This window comes from Ornithodoros turicata, chromosome 10 (assembly GCF_037126465.1).
Source record: "Ornithodoros turicata isolate Travis chromosome 10, ASM3712646v1, whole genome shotgun sequence".
Taxonomy (NCBI): domain Eukaryota; kingdom Metazoa; phylum Arthropoda; class Arachnida; order Ixodida; family Argasidae; genus Ornithodoros; species Ornithodoros turicata.
The window spans coordinates 36012653-36027139 of record NC_088210.1 but is presented as its reverse complement, the minus strand read 5'-3'; the positions used below and the strand labels follow the sequence as shown (position 1 = coordinate 36027139).

The following is a 14487-nucleotide window of genomic DNA, read 5'->3' as shown; positions in this document are numbered from 1 at the left end:
TCCCGTTCAATATGACAAGAAAGCAGTTTTTTTTATATGTTTCCTTTGTTTCACTGTACAAAAAGAAAAATGACATGGATCTATACAGGTGGATCTCCAGATGGAACTGCCAAATGTTACTCATTTGTCTCCTCCACTTTAAGGGCATCCATATTCTTGGTAAGCTCCTCGTGACACTCTGCAAATAAACATTTACTAAATCATGGCACTTTTCCAATACTGTCCTTGGCTTATCACTTTCACTTTACCCAACAAGAACAATGCCACTATCCAGGACTGTTACCTTGTCATTACCATACTGTGCAAGGAATGCAAAAGAGTATGATGGCAGCATAGCTTCAAGTCTCGTCTCAGTTGTATAAAATCACTGGGAACCTTGTTGACAACACAAATACGGTTTTTGCATTGTAGAGCAAGATGACAGTCTCTGACATATACAAAGATTATGATCCCAGTTGATTGTGTGTGCTCAAAAGTGAAAAATTCCCCAGTGAGATTTCCCCATAAATGCTAGTATTTTTCTTGAAGGAACTGTATGTAACAATACTCCAGTTGTTATGCAAGCACACAGATGGGAAGGCCATCTTTAGAGGGGTTGTGCGCCTTCAAATCAAAGTCTGCATGCAGCAATCTACTGCTGTTTGCCTGCAATGTATATTTAATAAAGACTCCAGAGTGGAATAGGCCGTAATAGCAGACGACAAGAGATTTCATCATGGACACCAATGAAATTATGGCATTTCTATTGTAAATTTCATTGTTTAATCAATTGTTTTGTTTGTATGTTGTTTAATTATTTTAAGTGCTAATGCATATCTAACACGAGTGTTTTGCCTTCAAAGTATGCTGCCATTTGTTCAGCCACCACACATGACAGTCCTCTGCTAAATTTTTAGCACCCTCCTCGAAAACTCAGCTCAGCTCAAGCTCGCATTCAGCGAAGTCTGTGTTGAAGTAGACTTCCTAAGTGTGCCTGTGGAGAATTTGGATGACGCGAATCCTAGGGTGACCACAGAAAAACACTGCATTTAGAAACAGACTTTCACAAAACTTAATTTTCTTTCAGTGTTGAAAGATGTGACTTTTATTTTCCCTCGTGGCACACGTGACCATGAATCTTCCATGATGCTTCTTGCGCAACATCCCCCTCTAGGAGGTCCTGTTTCCAATTTTAATACCCACACTTTAAACTAATATCTATTTTGTTTCGTATTATATAGCAACCTCACTCAAAATATAAATGCTGTCACTGATGATGAATTATCCACGAGTAAGTGTCTCACAGACGAAGAAGCCATGTTGCCAAACTCATTGGTATGTCATGCTTCTCAAAACTATAAATTAATTTTTACCCATTCATAGAAACACATATGTGTAGACTGCAATAATTTCTGAATAAAATTCTTAAGACACAAGATATAACCCTCATTGAGTCCGTAAGCACTTTATTGGATGATGAGAATCGTCTGCTAGCAAAAGCAACCAGCAGAGAGGCGGGATGGGCGGTGCAAAAAGAAAAAGAAAGGATTACTGGAACTTGATGCTCAGACTGGCAGGCAAGCGAAGGGGCATTTTTTAACCAAGAGATTGAAAGAGTGAAATCATAGGTGATGTAATTCTGTTGCTTTCATGGCAACTAACATGGGTGTTTCAAATAAGCTGTGCTTTGCACGTGTGTATACTGTATGAGTGGTTAAAAGACATACCACCGACAAAATATTGGCTACACTCGTTCGTACTCTACCCTGCAATAATAGCCACGTCTAATTTGCCCTGTCAACAAGTGAACATATTAATTTATCGCAGTGTTCTTCCTCTTGGAAACCAAAAGTGTTTCACTATACAGTTACGTTGGACGTCCTGAGAGAATAACTACTGGACAACTAATTAAAGGGTTAATAAACAGGTGTGCAAGGTGCACCTTTTTCTAATGCAGTGTGATTAGTTTCCTACAGTGATGTTTAGCCAAAATTTTTGTCCCCAAAAGTAAATAATGGCTAAAAACAGCCCGAATATTCACTGTACTCTTTCGCGCTCATGCCCCGTACTGCGATGCCCTGGCGACAATAGCCACACGTCATTTTGACGTGGCGCACCATCAACCATTCAAAATGCTTTGTAATATCGAGAAGTGAGGTCAATTCTAAAGATGTTTACACATGTCAATCCCAAGGTAGCCAGATAAAAAGGTACCAAAAGCCCACAATATTCCATTTCATGTGCGCTGTATTGCTCCGCGAGGTGACAGCGACGTTCCCACAACCGGTTCTCCTCGCTGCTTGTGTCAACGAGGCCGTCATTGGCTAGGAGTCTGAAATCTCCCCCATCTCCAGTGACTGGAATGCAGCTTTGCTACACGTGCGAGACATGTGACATAGGTGCTCTCCGAGTAGGAAGGAGAGACGGATTATGCTCTTTGAATGGCATTGTTTCGTGGTAAAGATGCTCACTAGAAGTAAATGAATTTCATAATTGGATATCGTGAGCCACGTTCTTTAATAACTGAAGAATATTCGTGAAGCTCTTTAATGCCCTTTTTAATTAGTGTAAATATATTTTTATTCACGACGAATTAATTTTTCCCAATTTCGTTACCACTACAAAAATTCGTTCTTGGACCACCAGTTCTGCGTGCACAAAGCCTGAATAGTCAAAATTTTGTCCAGTTGTAATGGAAGTAGCTATCGTTGTCACTGACGTACGTACCAGATAACAAAGCTTCAACCAGATGTTCTACAACAACTGACCATGAGTGGCTAAATGAGACTACCTAGAATTTTCTCCTGACCCCTATAGAGTCAAGCTCCTTGATAAACTGAACATAGGAGACTGCAGGAAAAAAAATTGTAGTTGAAAAGGACATGAGCTAGGTTCGCGCAGTTAGTATTACAAAACGCCCGGCAAGTTTGCATAAGAACCATACTACTAGAAACCTCATTGTAAGGGAACTTCTTTTGTGCAGTTTTATCAGTGCTCTGAACTTTGTTTTCTTCCTGATTGTGAGAAATGCACAGCCAGAGCTGTGGCTAAGGATGTTCTGAACATTAGGGCCCTAGCAAAACTTGTAAGCGGACGGGCCGCATGCAGTGAGGCGTGAAGAGCCACGCTGATTACATTCGTTTACCTTTTCACTTTGGGAATAGGACGACTGCTGTCGCCACCATCACACTGCGTAGTTTCAGTTTTGATACAAGTGACACATGAAAAGGTGCTGGAGGAACATTGAGCCATGAAATTTTGTTGATGCAGTAGTGGTACAATAGGCATAAAGCGACCTAGTGACTGTGAACAATGCCTTTAAGAAATTATGCACAGATATGCGGTTGTTTATATGTATATTTATTTTGGCAAGAAACGGCAAAATCATTGCGCTTTGTGCACAGTAATATGCAGATTGTCAAGATTTCTAAATTGTGTTTCAGGAACATCGGTGCACGAGGCAAGAAAGCACTGTAATGTGACATGAGTAAACAGTTTCCACTACGTGGATGCTATGGCGTCCGAGGAGTCCGTGGATTACGATTGTGAATGTAGGTTGTACTGAACGTCAGCTTGGCCCCGTGAGTGGTTTTTTACAGGTTGTCTGGAGGATTTAGACTAGAGAAATGGGGCAATTCGGTCTCCTGGGAGAACGGCGCGTTCAGTGCGGCCACCCAACTTCGTTGTACGGGTTTAAAGGTTAGCGCAAGTGACCAAAAATCACTTCGTTACTCTGGTATACTGTTAGGTAGTAATTTTCGCGAAATTCGCGAGCGCCCTTTTATACGCGAATTTAAAGTTCCGCGAAATATTCGAACAAATGACAGAAAAATACGCGAACGAAATATGTCAGAAATTTTACCCAAGACGCTGAGGCAACTTATGTACGCAGTTTACGAATCTCACGTGGATGTCAGCATCCAGTGATTCCAGTTCCTTCTAAGCCTGGATCATCCAACAAGCGTGTATGGGTTTATGCTGCTGTCACACAGATCGGCCTTTGTAAAAGTTAGCCCATCACTATCGAATGCCAATTGTACCTGCTCGATACAGTGGCAGGAATGGGAGACAGGGCGTCCCAGATACCAGCTGAGTAAGGACCCCTAATCGCAGCCCTCTCAGTCAGGAGGGCTCAAAAGGAAGACAAATGCAATGGGTTATCACCCATTTATGATACCTTTTGTTAACTACTTTCTTGATTTTCAACGTGGAGGGCCATTAAGACGCCTGGTCAACGTACCGTGGTACCGCAAATAATTGCCTGATCCTGGCTCCTCACAAATTCGCAAATTTAACCACTTATAGAGTATTTTTCGCAAGGAAATTCGTTCTAAATGCTGAAGAATTACATTGGGCCTAATGTGCTGCAAAAAAAGTTTGTTATATTTCATTGTGTTCTGGTAACTATCCCATCAACTGGAAATCAGCATTTGTTGTACCTGTTCTCAAGTCCGGCAATCCTTGTATTACTAATATAATCATTGTCCTGTTTCTTTACTTTGTGCATTCTTAAAAGTATTTGAGACTATTCTGTATCAACTTTTTATAACTACTTTTGTAGAAGAGTTTGCCTTGAGCAATGTGGATTTATGAGAAATCCATCTGTGTACATTCATGAGCTATACTGTCCTGTTCATTTGTAACATATTTATGTATTAAGGGCAACTTCCATGAAGCGAATTTTTGGCAACGAAGTTCGCGCGGCAGACTGCATCGCGAGTTCCGCCGCCAATTGTTCACCAGCACCAGCTCCATGGGGCGAAAAACCTGCGGACAGCATCGGGAAGTCGTGCTGTGGTGTCACTGTTGCCAGGGTATAAGGTGAAAGCTTAGTGAAATCAGTTGCTCGAAAAAGTGCATTTAATGTCACAAATTTTGCAACTAAATCCAACAACTGTCTGAAAAGATGCGCCCAGTAACGTACCAAAAGGCATATTCACTACTGCAAAAGGAAAACACGTTTCTTGGCAGAGAATGCCTCACGTTCTAACGATGCAGTTGACGAAAGAGCGAGCAGACAACAGCATCCAGTTGCAAGAGGACGATGACGATGATTCACGAGAGCAGGCGACCACATGCAGACAATCTGGCGTAGATTCGTAGCGGAAGAGCACTTTGATTGGTTCATCTGCAGTTGACGCTTCCGGAATCGCGGACGCTGGGCAAAAATATCTGGCATGGGGAGAACGGCGGCGGACGCTCACATTTTTGAGGCCTCGTGCAGGGCTTCCGACGCTGAGCGAAGTTCGCAGCTATTTCGCTGTACATTCGCTCCATGGAGGTTGCCCTTTAGTGTTTATTAATGACCTCGTAAATGTTGTTAGGTGGTCTTGTGTACCCTTATTTGCGGACGACATAAAAATCTTTCTTTCTGTCTCAACCATGGAGCGTTGTTTATTGCTGCAAGAGGATGCAGCAGAAATTAAGAACTGGTGTAAAGTTAACTCATTGTGTCTGAAAGTGTCCAAGACTAAAATTAACTATACAAAAGAGACTTGTCAGAATTGTTTATGACAGGTTTGTGAGTCGGGCGTGGTACCTCAACTATTATTATATCCTATCTAAGCTGAACATGATGTCCTTAAGTAATAGACGACAGCTGCGTGATATGATATTTTAAGGAGTTTGACAGCACAGTCATGTCTCGCTTATCCGGAAAACTTGTTTATATTAATGAGAACATTTGCTTTTGCCTCGGACACCCAGAATTGGTTATCCAAAATTCCAGAACGCTTATCTGTAACTGTGTCCTTGGCACGTGCTAAGTCCGGAAAAAGGTCACATCTCAAAAGCGCCTCCCCTTTTCCTCTCTGGTCAATCTCAGATTGTAGGCGAGAAGCAAAATAAATTCACATGTAAATGTCGTGTTGAAGCCCTATCCAGATGCAACCCGCGGTGAGCAAACTTCTGTCACACGTGTCAATCATGCCTACTAATTTCGAGAAGCCCTATTTGCTTGACTTTTTGAGGTAACGGTACCCGGGTGATCTTTCCTTGTTTTCTTTCTGCTGCAGCAATAAAAGGTCTCCTAAATCTTTCCGTTACCACAAGATTCACTTATCCAGAAATTTGTTACCTGGACAAAAAGGGACAACTCCCGAATAAGCGAGATAATGATTGCATTATTATCTGGTCACGTCATTGGTCTTCCTGGTGCACCTTTCTCACTGGTCAGAAAACCTATGTTGGGGTTACAGACCAAGCACTTTTCAGATCGACAGGAAAAACCTTCAAAAACACGTGCTGACCGGACGCCTGACACAGACTTACATTAATCCTGCGAAAGGAAACCGCACTGGAATCGCGAAATTAAATACGAGCGAATAACTTTGCAAACAACTGAATGAGCGATTCGCCAAAATTAATACATTGCGAATAAAAATATGTTTACGGTATATGTTTTCGTGAAAATGCGACACAGCAGAATTGGAGACTATCATCAAAAGTTAATTATAGTGAATTTTAGGTATTTACCGTAATTTCACGCGTATAAACCGCAGGACCAGTTTTTAGGAACGTTTTGAAAATTTTCTGGCAGATAAGCCGCGGAAAATACAATGCGACAATTTGTGCGACAAGGAAGACCATAGAGAAGGCCATAAACCCTGTGGTCCATACTTCGGAGTTGGCATGCTGTACAAGAAGGGGTTCAGTCAGTTCTAGTGGTCTACCCAGATCGGATTGTGCCCTTGTTGCGTGTTTTTCATGGATCGCTGGGTCAGTGGTCTTCCAGAAGACACAGGAAGGTCAATCTACTCTAATGTGGACGCGCCCCTGTTATGTACTGTTCGTGCATCGGCAGGGCGGTGCTGTCCCAGAGACACTGTCGGTTCTTTCGTTAAAACCAGTGCATGAAAAAACCGCATTCAAGATGTGTAAGAACGGATTGCTGCTGAGATAACGCAGCTTCGAGAGGCAAGAAAGGGGCCAGATACAGCTGACACAGCACAGGTACTGTGTTGATGAGATCAATTAAAATCAGCTCTGCAATAAGTCAACATTAACAAGGAAAAATGGTGATCAGATAAGCTGCACCGGTGGATAAGCCGCAGAGCGCCCGTTAGAAAGACAAAAAAACGCGCATAAGCCGCGGCTAATACGCGGGAAATTACGGTAGTCCAATAGTTACATGCCCTTTCCCACAGAACATCTGCCTAACCCGCCTGCAAAAATCACATCAGAGCTGCTCTCGCAGCTTTTTTTCCTTCTTTTAAATCTGTAACAGATAAAAAATAAAAATAGAAAACACCCTATATTTTTAGCATTATGTTGCTCTAAAGGATCAACATACGGCCATCTCCATAGCAGGTTCCGCCACTGCAGTGTTACCAGAACAGAACTGGGCCCGAGGAGTGTAAAATGTCATCCAGGGAAGGATGCTGTTGTTATTGCTCTTTCCTGGAGCATGACTTTGTGATCTGTGAACTCAGAATGCCACCCATGTAGAACCCTTCCTTGGTGAGGTCGCACATATTCTCAAACTGCGCTCAAGTCACCTCTAAAAGTGCAGAACAAGCTGCAGTTTGACTTTGTGAAACTCGCTCATTCCAATTTCGCTCTTGTAGCTACCAATATTGCATAGGGCTCTAAAATTTACGTTTACCAAGAGTTGGTGCCCACCTTTCGAACAGTCGTTTTGTGCAAGCATTTTGGCTGTCTCAAAAGCCTCCTTGAACTTGTGTGCATCTGAAAGAAAGCAAAGGAATGATTTTTCTAGAGCACATTGTCAAAGGCAATCTTTTTTAAAGGCAGGTTGTATTTCCCCTTCTAATAACGCTCCCAATTTTAAACAAACTCACTTTCAATGCTTCCAAAACGTATGGCCAGAAGTTCAGGCTTTGCCTCCTCATCCGCAAAATCAGCCGGCGTGCTCCATACCCAGGCCTTGTCGCTCCCACAGTTGGGCTTCAGCTCCATGTTGCTCGTCACTAGGAAGACAATTGGTAAAGTTACTTTTAAAAAGTACATTCCTCCATCTTCTTCAAGAGGAAAATGTATTATCGGGTCATCCGATGTGTATAATAATGTGTTTCTTACTTTCATATGAACGACTGATTGATTTGATTCACTGATTGACATTTTTTGGCACAAAAACGACAAAGGCCATAGCGCGACAAAAACAGTGGGTATGTGGAGAAATCAATATGAGAGCAAAGTTAACAGTAAAATGATGACGTTAAGAACAAAACATTGTGTATCGTGTAAAATATAAATGACTGAAAATCCTCCATATATTAAATCCACATTTCATTGAAGAATGATTAGAAAACAATGGCTAGATAAATAAATAGACATAATAGTAGGGTAGTTTCATACATAATCGACCAAGGGGTTATTCCTAATCCAAAAAGAAACAAAACAAGCCTAGTCGCAGGTCTCTGCGATATTTCGTTCTCGGTTGGCGAGGCTCCAAGTAAATGAGCGCGATTTGGGCAGTTCCAGCTTTTCCAAATTTGGCGCGCTGGATCCTCCGAACGGCTGCTTTCTTCTGAAAGCAATTTTTTTCACTGGCTGAATGGGTGGTGAAGATGTGCTTAAGACAATTAAATTCGGTGGCAAATCCCGAAAACATTTCGAAAGAAAAAATCTCGAAAACACCTCCGAGGACGTCCGTAGCGCATATTCGGAAATTACGGGACCACGTAAGAAATTGGCAAAGTTGCGCTACGGGCATCCTCGGAGGCGTTTTCGCGACTTTTTTTTCGAAAAGTTTTCGGGATTTGCCACCAAATTTAATTGTCTTAAGCAAATCTTCACCACCCATTCTGCCAGTGAAAAAAATTGCTTTCAGAAGAAAGCAGCCGTTCGGAGGATCCAGCGCACCAAATTTGGAAAAGCTGGAACTGCCCAAATCACGCTCATTTACTTGGAGCCTCGCCAACCGAGAACAAAATATCGCAGAGACCTGCGACTAGGCTTGTTTTGTTTCTTTTTGGATTAGGAAGAACATATATTTTTTCTTTAAGAAAATAAAAATGTCACCGGCACCCCTTGGTCTATTATATATGAAACTACCCAGTAGTGTCTGCTGTAGGGTAGGCCTGTGGATATTTCTGAGCACATCTGTCACATTGCAAAGGTGCACTAGCAGCCTTATACAAGCGTGTCTGCCATTATAGTGGCATGAGGGAACCTATAATAGTGTCTCGGGAAAACAACATAGCCGGAACATGAACTCAGGTTATTTCACAGGAAGCACCAACTGCACTGCTTCGGAGCTGTCCATAAACATCTTTCTTTTCTTTTTTCAAGTATCCAAAAAAGTGCTGAAAAAGAGGATATAAGTTACTGAAAAAAGTAACTAGTTCCAGATAATAAGTAGGTATATGAAAACGAATGTATCATAAAAAGTATCTACTCAATTTAGTTAACGACTTAAAGGGGAATAAGCAGGTATACAAGGCGCCCTTTTTTTTTCAATGCACCGTGATATGTTGCCGACGGTGAATGTTTTGGCATGAATGGCGTTGCTGCCGCAAAGAAGGAAATAATGGCTCCAAACCGACCAAATATTAACTGTAGTCTTTCTCGCTCATGCTGCATTGCTTTGGTGACAATAGCCATGCTCCATCAACCATTCAAAATGCGGGATGATTACATATACATTAATTTTGTTGTAATATCTAGAAGTGAGGTCATTTCGAAACATATTCCTACTTGTCAACTGCAAGATAGCCAATTCAAATGGTACCAATAGCCCGCAATGTTCCATTTCATTTACGCACTATGTTTTCAGTGCTACATTGATCCGTGAGGTCACAGCGATGTTCTGACAACCAGTTCGCCCTCGATAACTGCAGCTCTCAGTCTCAGTGGTGCGCGTCATTGGCTCCCCTACCTCCAGCGCCTGTACGTTGGAACGGTTCCAATGACGAAGGAGTGATTATGCTCTCTTAATGGTATTGTTTCGTGGTAATGATGCTCGCTAGAAGCAAAAGAATTTCACATTTGGATATTGTGAGTTAGGTTCTTTCATGGAGCATAATAATTGGAGAATGTTCGTTGGGCTGTTTAGTGCCCCTCCCTCTAAATGCTGACCAGCACTTTTATATTTATACTCGCACTCCATTTTAAAACACAAACACGTGCACAAAATCTGAGAATGCCATCGCCTGAAGAAAACACATGCCCAAGACACATGACATGGGGGATGTTTACTGACAATAATGTTGCAAGTAATGGTCCTTAACTGTGCTGTGCACAACCCTCCTAGTCACACCAATTGGGCCAAAAAATGTGTTCACGAGACCCTGTTTACTAGGAGTATGTTGTCTTATCACTGCACAATTAAATTTACAAGAACGGCGTGGCCTCAGAAGCTGCTGCTCATATGCCATATAAAACTTGTCTATGTGGAGCAGCTGTTGATGTCAAATCAACCTCTCAGAATGGATCAAAGATGCATGCTATTTGTCATACGGCCAAAAATGAAAATTATATTGGGAGGGCTTTCCGTAATCAGATAGCAATACAAGTTAAGGCACCTTATTCTATAAAAAGACTGGAAATCACAGCCACTAAGCTCTGTATGCCACAAAAACATAAATTGCAAAGTTCACTGAATTTCCTGACTTGTGAGGCAAATGATAATTTTGATACAAGCTCACCATAGTGATTGGCACAGATCTTGATGGTCTTATCTCTCCGCATGAGAATCCTGCAGCGGCCATTCTTGTTTTTCAAGATTTTCACGTCTCCCGTTCCCCGCTCTTTCCACTCTGCCGGTGTCTCGGTGCTGTCGTAGCGGTACAGCTTGCCGCGTCTGTTCAAACAGCAAAAATTCTCCAAATTTTACAAACAAACTGTATTGGCAGCTACTTACAGTTTGACAAGTTCTTCTTCATCTTCCTCGAGAGTCTTTACTTCTACAAGAGGAAGTTTCACCAGAGGCTCGAAGTGAATCTCTGGACTAGAAGGATGGTCTTCGTCCTAAGAGACGTAAACTTTTGCATAAGAAAAAAAAAAGTGGGCTGTACTATAGCAATGAAAATGCTCCAGCGGCACTGGTGGTTTTCCAGTTTCAATCAGTTTAGATTTGGTAAAGTGAGTTTAGGCAAGGTTAGTTTAGGTTGTGTCACTTGTTTTCCCTGGTGTAAGCCCACAGCATATGTTCTAGGACAGGGGTACCAAACTCATTCGAGTCTGCGGGACACATTGGGCCATGGAGGAACGACCCCGGCCGCATACCACAGCTTTGGGATAGCCTGCTTAAAACGACATAAGACAACGCCTTACTTAGCGTTGCTCAATCACAGGATCAGCAATCCTTCTTATTTGCAGTGTCATGAGGAAATTTTGCATCATCTTGCTTTTAACTATTGCATCCACATCGTGTGAAAGTGATTACACAACCGCAATCCTAAGGACTGTGTTGAGATTTTAGTTTGTTAGTTGTGAGCGCAACTTTAACTTATTCGGGTTTATCACAAAAAAGGCCTGTTCGCAGACATATGTTGACACAGCTGTCTCCCGCAGTAAAGCCAGGAATTATTATTATTAGACGTATGTTGTGCCGAACAAGGACATGCCCCCTTGTCCGTGACAACATACATATCTTCAGATACTTTCGTCTATGGGCATACCGAGAGGGGGGCAGGGCATGCCCCCCCCCCCCCCTGGATCTCCAAGGTCGCTTTGAAAATAGTGCGCCCTTTAGTTATAGGTCGTAATGATTGCTCTCAGATGTCATGATAGGAACCTCTGAACAAACACAGTGCGCAACGTCCACCTTTCAACTTTCAACTTCAAGGGTCGAAAGTTCGACGTGCCCTGACTGTCCTGGTGTTACTTTTGTTGTCTTCGCTGTTGTCATGTTCCAACCGGCCTCGCTCGTCTCTTAGTCAGAGAGTCATCAGCTGTTACAAGCCAGTGGCAACAGTGTTCTATCACTAATTAACGTAAGATAAAGTGCACAAGTACGGATACCAATCATAACGCCATGGCCTTTCATGAAGCTTGAGCTGGATATTTTTTTGTTATTTTTTGTTGAGGGGCCACGCGGGCCGCATGTCAACTCCAGGCGGGCTGCCACTTCGGCAACCCTGCTCTAGGAGGTGCTGAGCCCCTGCATCAAACTGTGTTTTTTAGCAGACGTTCGCGTAGCTTGTGGGTTCTGTATGCGCATTTTCGTGGGATAACGTCAAGCTGTGTTCGAGAGTACAATTTTTCGCGATTTTTTAGAGGTTGCAAAAATTAAAACATCGCGAATAAGAATACATGTACACTATGTTATTTTCGAACTGATATAGTATATCCAAAAAGTATATAAAGATGATGTTTACAACGTTTAATACGTTTTCCCACTTACATGCTCACTGTTGTTCCTATCTAAGCTTTTGTTGAGGTCATTCTGGAAATGAAGACCATCAGATTTGTACTACCTTCTCAGATAATAATTAAGACGACTCACTTCCTTGACCGCCTTTTCTTTTAAATCAGCAGACACCTTCTCGGCCTGCAACAAAGGGGATATTGTCAAAAATGCATGGCAAGAGATTGCATTCAAAGTGGGCAACATAACCTTGAGGGCAGACAACAAGTGTTGTCAGTCCAAGTTTGTTGCCCACTTGGTCCGTACACCTGCTTGCTTGTCTGCAACACCCAGATGCTGTAAGCGTGTCGCTGTAAGTTAAGGATCGCCTCTACTACTGCAATCACATCAATGCTTCCACGATTTCCCCCAAACAGTATTTCGGGAAAGTTCTCTCTTTCTATCAAGTTAATTTCACCAACGTTTGTTTGGTCATGCCATACACACGAAAAAAAAAGAGCTTTCCGTAGTGGAAACAAACGATTTTTTGGCACAAAATCCATTGTGTTTCTCGAAGAAGAATTTTTAAATTACTTATAAGCATAAACGTACCGCTTCGTCAGACATGACTGCCAGTGATTAATGGGGATTCCCTATTAGATTAAACTGGATTAAACTCCTAATGGCTCGATCTGACTGACGCCAAAGCGAAGGTCACGTGATAAAAACAGTAGCAGGGTTACCAGATGCCAAATCTGAAACCCGCCAAGAAGGGTCGCAGTGCTCGGAGCCAACCTCTCCGCGGATCCCGCGTTGTGTCAATGCAATGTTTTCCGTTTTAATGCTCCACGCTGAAGGGCGCAAATGTGGAGTTTGTTAAGCAAACATGCGCTTGGAGCACTCAGAAATAAATGTCCGTTTTTGTAGCTGGCTGCGTTGTTCGTCGTAATATTTTATTCAGCCTTCTTTCTCTGACGAGAGAATAGGATGATAGGATTTCTCTGTCACGATTAATACCATTCAGAAACGTGGAAGATTGGGTGATCAGGCTAGTTAGTAGAAGGTAGCCGTTGACTGAGCAATGCAACAGGAAAATACTAACGAATATCGACGACAGACGAGGGCAGTAGGCGTCAGAATGTCCTCATCGGTCATCTGTACCTTTGTCGGTTATCCTACCTCCTACTGCGCAGTCAATATGATTGGTGTAACAGCACACCACTCCGTGCAGCACACAGAGAGGCGTAGTCATCCCTCACTTCGCAAGTGGTGGCTCTGGGAGGCTTTTTCTGAACGAAAAAAAAAAACGTTTAAAAAACAATGAAAGAGTGAATTTTCCCTGACACAGACATGCATGTTTGCTAGTCAAACTATTCTTTTAGTATACGTACCGCGCACATTAGCGGAGATGAAAAAATGCATGACCAAGGCGTACGATCGGAGAAGCTAGTCTACAGATAAAATTGTGCAGTCTCAGGCACTCGCAGGCAAAGCTGGTGGATGGACAGCAAACCTGAGCGGGCAAAAACATGCAGATAGGTTGCCGTTGTGGAGGAGAGCTAGACCCAGTTTCACCAACGCCGAGTAACATATGGACCGATATCAACGGTCCCTTAACTTGAATTTAGCGCTAGCTCTGCTTCATTAAAGGAAATTATTGCCACCTGAAACATTCTTCACGTCACCAACTAGCATTTGTCAGAAAGCATTGAGTGTTAACTCGAAGTTTTAGCAACCCTTGATCTCGGTGCAAAGCTAAGCAGCATTGGTGAAACCGGGCCCTATAATCTACCACGAAACACGAGTGCGTGCTGCAGCCATCTTGGGGTAACCTCGACAGTAAATCCTGAGATTACCGTGGTACAGGGAGCCTCCCAAAGAACACTAAGGACCTTTTGCACATATGCGTCGTATCCTAGCGACTCTCCAGTAACCACGTTCGGCGCGCGTGAAAATAAATCCGCGTGGGTAGCACAAAGGACCAAAACCGGTCCGGAGTAGGGCCAACGAGTTCGCCCCGTTTGTGCGGTCTCCCCACTTCAGCTGTCCCCATACTGCGCCATCTAGTGAAGACAGAGATAACTCTCTCCGGCGCCTCAAGGTCATGCGCATGCGCATAGACCATTGTGAAAAAGGTCCATTAAGGTCGACACTTTCGCAGCGGCACCGTGGCGGAATTCGCTGTTCCTAGTTCTAGCTCCTCCATGACCCTGGCTTGCCAACCTCTCGCCTAAACTGTACTTTTGTCCTTTCATATA

General features: G+C 42.9%; 1 protein-coding gene and 1 long non-coding RNA gene across 3 annotated transcripts; both read right to left on the bottom strand.

The window, feature by feature from the left end:
• Window positions 1-10: 10 nt before the first annotated feature.
• LOC135370084 (ran-specific GTPase-activating protein-like) lies at window positions 11-12972 on the bottom strand. 2 transcript variants are annotated; one of them, XM_064603776.1, is made up of 8 exons: window positions 12842-12972; window positions 12389-12433; window positions 12287-12328; window positions 10802-10908; window positions 10587-10741; window positions 7779-7907; window positions 7600-7665; window positions 11-178 (listed from the first exon to the last, which is right to left on the bottom strand). In XM_064603776.1, the coding sequence occupies exons 1-8, from the start codon at window positions 12854-12856 to the stop codon at window positions 117-119; spliced, it is 621 nt and encodes a 206-aa protein (XP_064459846.1). In that variant the 5' UTR covers window positions 12857-12972; the 3' UTR covers window positions 11-116. The 2 variants fall into 2 exon arrangements, with proteins under 2 accessions (XP_064459846.1, XP_064459847.1); XM_064603777.1 differs by lacking the exon at window positions 12287-12328.
• On the bottom strand, window positions 4612-7593 carry LOC135370085 (uncharacterized). Its single transcript, XR_010415207.1, has 2 exons — window positions 7271-7593; window positions 4612-7195 (listed from the first exon to the last, which is right to left on the bottom strand). It is a non-coding gene; the product is annotated as an uncharacterized LOC135370085 (long non-coding RNA).
• Window positions 12973-14487: the final 1515 nt, after the last annotated feature.

Bases quoted from the DNA above. Each gene is read 5' to 3' on its own strand.
- LOC135370084 (XM_064603776.1), bottom strand. The intron at 7,666-7,778 runs GTGAGTTTGTTT...GCTTTCTTTCAG, and splicing joins ACGTTTTGGAAGCATTGAAA to ATGCACACAAGTTCAAGGAG. The intron at 179-7,599 runs GTGGGCACCAAC...GTTTATTTGCAG, and splicing joins ACAAAACGACTGTTCGAAAG to AGTGTCACGAGGAGCTTACC.